The following is a 5,000-nucleotide window of genomic DNA, read 5'->3' as shown; positions in this document are numbered from 1 at the left end:
CCCTGGCCAAATTCACTGTGGCACTTGGATGGCCACCATTCAATGATAAGATGGAAAATTGTCATGCATGGATGCATTGATGGATTCTCCAGACGAGTTATTTTTCTAAGATGTAACTCAAACAACTTAGCTGAAACGGTTCTTGAACTCTTTCTGGCTGCAATACAGAGGAATGGAAACCTCTGGCCCTCTAGAATTCGTGTTGACAAAGGTGTCGAAAATGTACTGGTATGTGATGCAATGGTGCAAGCAAGAGGGCATGGTAGGGGGAGCTTTATTGCAGGCCCCTCTACTCACAATCAACGAATAGAGAGGCTGTGGAGAGATGTTTTTAGATGCGTGTGCCATCTGTATTATTACATTTTTTATGCGATGGAGTATTCGGGTGTTCTTGATGTGACAAACAGCATCCATCTTTTTACCTTACACTTAATCTTTATTCCAAGGATCAACAAAGCCTTGGCTGACTTCACTGAGGCATTTAATAATCACAATGTTCGCACTGAAAGTAACTGGACACCAAATCAAATGTGGACAAATGGAATGATGCACCCTGATAATCCCTTATCACATGATCAGCTAGATGATTATGTCAGTGACCTTACGATGTTTGGTTATGTTGCCCAAGGGCCATCAACCATAGACAGTGACAATAATGTTGTTATTGAGCCTGTGCTCCTAGATAACAGTGATGTGGTCAAGTCATTTGTACTCGAAAATATTGACCCACTAAGCCAATCATGTCAAATGGGAATAGATTTGTACATGGAGGCACTAGAGCTGGTTCTTCTTAAAACTGAAGAACTCAATGCACAGTGAAATTGTGTAGATGGACGCAAAGACGATATGGCAGCAAGCTCACTGATGGCCTGCATAAGGCATTTCCCATGCAAAAGCTGACTTTTCTAGTTAACAATTAACAATGGTAACCAAGCAAAATAACGTGGAAATGTTCATGTGAGCTTCTGGGTCTTCAACATGGTAATTTGATGGGTACATTAAGCCTTTCATCCGTTAAAGCCTTATGAATGATTATATCATAATAAAATTAACTGTGTCATGCCATCAAAGTGGACAGGCACTCAAACTTATTTTTTGGTTTTTTGAATAATATTAAAGCTCACATGAACAGTTCCACCGTATTTTGCGTGGGGCATCGTTCTTCAATGATGTCATTTCCAGCACAGAGAATGATACAACAAGATCCCCTTGATACAGAATTGGATTATTTTATGAATAATGCTCAACAAGTTTTGCTGATATTGGTAACATGGTTAACTGCCTGCTTGCAGTCCCTTCTTGACACCTGCTGTCTGTAAGATTAAAGCACACCAGAATGTTGCAAATGGTTTTGCACTGAATTGCAAAGAATACATGTATATTGTCAACAGTTTTTGAAACCAATAAAAAGGAACAATTCATTAAAAAGTATGAAATGCAATGACAAGTCATCAAGCTACATGTGTAATAATGGTTCTCCAATAAACTACAGTACATAGTATTAGTGTAGTTTTCGTGTAACTCTTTCAAATCTAAACACTGGTGATGAAAATCAAATGCAACGGATTCCTCGTTAAATGCATAAAAACTTTAGTATCAGTACTGAAAATAGTTCCTAAGGTCTTCTACGCTGCCTGTAAACGTTAAGGTAAAACATGTATATTCTTCCCCACATTCCACTTGAGGAAAAATCTTTTAACTTGGGCAGAAGCATGGAAACACTAGCTACCATGCCAGACAGTTTACAAACTGGTCTTCTAACTCCTCCAGTTTGAAGCTGTTTTAGAAAGCTAAAGCAGAGAAAATCCACTTCTTGTGACTCAGAAACAAGTTGGCCGCCATGTAATATGTTCATTCTTACATAACAGAAGGTAATTTTGAAGGAAGAAAGCATTTGTATCCCAAAAAACTGAACTTCAAAACACTTGTTTTGGCTTAGAAATTTTTCCCGGGTGCCGCCATCTTGAAGAATTGTGATGGGTTGCCCTTTTGTTACGCTTTTTGTGTCAGAACAACCACGACATGCCAGCATTATTCAAGATGGAGGCATCCGGGAAATTTTAAAGCCAAAACAAGTGTTTTTGGAATTCCTCTTTCTATACAAACGAATTCATTGGAAAAAGTTTGAACAATTTCAACTGTAAACATTATGTTCTGCGGATAAAGATATTTTGTTTTTTAGTGGAGGTTCCCTTTAAACTTATGCATATGATACACAAAAGTGACAGGTGATCATGCTACAAATCAAGAAACTGTTCCCTTTATGTTGTTTTCTGTTTTCTTCCATGTGTTTCAACTTACATTTTTCCAAAATGGTTATTGGAAAATGCAAGATCAAAAATTTCGAACATTTCTTTTTCATCTGGCAGCTTTCGAAGCAATGGCCCTCTTGGTAACACCAATGTGTTTGTGCAAGTATGCGCACTTGGTAGGTAACACACTGATTCTTCAGTTTCTGTGGACTGCAAATAAATAATGCTATGAGCTTGTGAAGAAAACAAAATTACATAAGTACAATGTACAAAACGAATGCATGGATTTTCAAGAAACAGCCTTGACTTTAAAGGTCATAAGACAGCTTTTGTTGTGCCTCTTTAATTTGCAGAGTTTTTATGTTTTTCAACCAAAATTGTCCCATTTACTACTTTGTGTTTCTGTCCAACCTGAACAAATAATGACAATACCAGTGTGCCAATTTTAAAATCTACCAAAACTGTAAGTTAAATTCAGTCCCCATTGACCCATTGACTGCTGGGAGTGACACTTACATGTAATAGATTTTATTTTGTCTAACACCAGATGATTTTACTTGTCCTAGGGCGTTTGAGGTGTGAATGGATTAAGAATAAAAATAATAATAATAATAATAATAAGCTGTAAATATTTTCAATTCTGTTTCAGCGTCAAATGACCAATTCTGAAAATATGCCAATTTGTGTACATTCAATTCACTGTACCTTCTGGAATGTTTCTCCATGGGCAAATGTGATAGACGGTTGAATGGTGAAACCAAGAACAGGCTCTTCTGCTGCCCCTGTTACAAAAATTAGTATGGAACTTAAGCTAAATGGATGCCTTCTGCCACTGGCTACTTGACGCACATACTTAACAAAATAGGCATAGACTTCCTTTTCTTTTGAGCAGGCTGTGGACCCATCTGGAGAAAATGCAGGCTTCAACAGTTTTAACAGCATTGCAGAGGTCAAACTAGCATTGCTGGGTCTCAATAGATGAAGCATTATTGGCTTGTATCGGAAGACTCTAGTAAGTCCAAACACATCAAGTCCCCGCTGTAAATTGATTATGCACTTGTCTTGTTCTTGTCTACTTACTAATTTGTCAATTACATCCAATGGAAGAAAGCATGGTAGTTGACGGTTTTGAAGAGCAATGCCCATCATCACACCAATGAAATAATATTCATCTGAAACGAACTCCCGTAAGCCATTAGAAAAATATTTCTCTTTCATGGCATGGTTCATAAGACGAATCCATTCTTTTCTGGGTCCTCCTAGATCTGTTGCTTCTTCACCCATGAAGTCTACCTCAAATGTCTTGCAAAAGTCATCAATGGACTCAAATTCAGTGAATGTTGTTTTCAATATGTTGCACCGATCAACTGTAATATAATTGGTTTCACCTTCAGGTGGACTGCTATTGTCAGCAACATCCATGGATCTGCCCTTAATTAGTTGTTGCTGTAGAAACCTAAGAATTTCAACAGGATCAGATAATGAGTGCTGGTCTATTTCAACAAGTAAATCATCAGGTTCCTTTTCAGGGAGATCACTTGCATGGACAGTTGCACTGACTGCTGGAGTGTTTAGTTCTCCTGGTTGTTCTTGGTTGGGCTGTTCATCATTCCCTTCTCCAGTTGTAATGCTATTTACAGCAGACTGAACAGGACTAATACTTCTCGTGTCATTGTTATTCTCCCCTGCTTTTTCCAAATAAGAAATTTCCATATCACTGTCATCATCCTCTCCATACAGGACTTCAAATCCTGGTTTGATTCTTATGTACAATAGACCTTGCCCTGCCATTTTTTTCACAACTGCAAAACTGTATTCAGTTCCTGGGCCCAGTTCCAGAATAGAAATTTTCTTTTGTCTTACTTTGACAAACTCAAAATCGTTGGATCCAATCAGCGGAAACTTGTTTGTAAGGGACTCTTTGATAGATCGTCTTATTGCCTCTTCGTTGTCGTTTTCATTTAATGATAACATGCCATTTGCTACTATTGAGTCCCACTTCATGTTCTCTTTCTCATCCTCTGCACATTTCAAAACGGCAAACTCCAGAACTTTTTTTTCTCCCTTGTCCTTTGTTTGCTGTTGCTTCCCGGATGCAGACCTGACTCGCACCTGCCGGTTAGGGTATGGCAGTGACCTTAATCTTTCTGAACTATTTAATCTTCTGAAAACTCCATTGCTTGAGCTTGCGTTAAGCATACTTCTCTCAGACCGAAAAACATCAGACGCATTAACGTTGTTAGCATTCGACTCTGTCTCTGGTGGCAGGGCAGCCTGTGAAATATCATTGCGGAGGATTCGCGATGCCTCCTCGAGCATACGGGCGGCACGTTGCACTTGAGAGTGATCCATATTTGACACGCTAGACGTACGCAAATATAAAATAAAATACGATATTACTTCTAAGACTGCTCCTTGAATTGACAGAAGCGCTTAACATTATTTTTTCCTAACGGAAGCATGACAAAGAAATGATTTATCGCCAAATGATACGCAAAAAACACCTTGCACCTTCCTGTAGCAGCTGTAGAGTTGAATGGCGGAAAAAATGGCGGGTTCTGACAACCTCACGTGACTTTTCTGGTTGGCTGCGCTCGCCCCAGGAAGATTGAATGAAATGGCTCGATGATTGAATGCTTTCTCGTGAGGATTGAATGAATATGTTCATGAAAGGATTGAACTAATATTGCGTAGATTGAATTGGAAAAAGAAACATGATTGGATTGAATTGATATTTTAGCGAATGAA

The 5,000-nt window shown here is 38.6% G+C and overlaps 1 protein-coding gene and 1 pseudogene across 1 annotated transcript; one reads left to right on the top strand and one right to left on the bottom strand.

Annotated features, from left to right (window-relative positions):
- Positions 1–1,157, top strand: part of LOC138013854 (uncharacterized) — a 1,851-nt pseudogene extending 694 nt beyond the window's left edge.
- A 1,140-nt stretch (positions 1,158–2,297) lies between these two features.
- On the bottom strand, positions 2,298–4,604 carry LOC138013853 (E3 ubiquitin-protein ligase SMURF2-like). Its single transcript, XM_068860901.1, has 2 exons — positions 2,958–4,604; positions 2,298–2,462 (listed from the first exon to the last, which is right to left on the bottom strand). The coding sequence occupies exons 1-2, from the start codon at positions 4,602–4,604 to the stop codon at positions 2,298–2,300; spliced, it is 1,812 nt and encodes a 603-aa protein (XP_068717002.1).
- Between the last annotated feature and the right edge of the window lie 396 nt (positions 4,605–5,000).

Source organism: Montipora capricornis, chromosome 8 (genome assembly GCF_036669925.1).
Source record: "Montipora capricornis isolate CH-2021 chromosome 8, ASM3666992v2, whole genome shotgun sequence".
NCBI lineage: Eukaryota > Metazoa > Cnidaria > Anthozoa > Scleractinia > Acroporidae > Montipora > Montipora capricornis.
This window is presented reverse-complemented; position numbering and strand designations above follow the sequence as displayed.

Excerpts from the sequence above, each read along its gene's own strand:
- LOC138013853 (XM_068860901.1), bottom strand. The coding sequence starts at position 4,604 with ATGGATCACTCTCAAGTGCAACGTGCCGCCCGTATGCTCGAGGAGGCA. Across the intron at positions 2,463-2,957 it reads ATGGAGAAACATTCCAGAAG|TCCACAGAAACTGAAGAATC; the intron begins GTACAGTGAATT and ends ATTTATTTGCAG.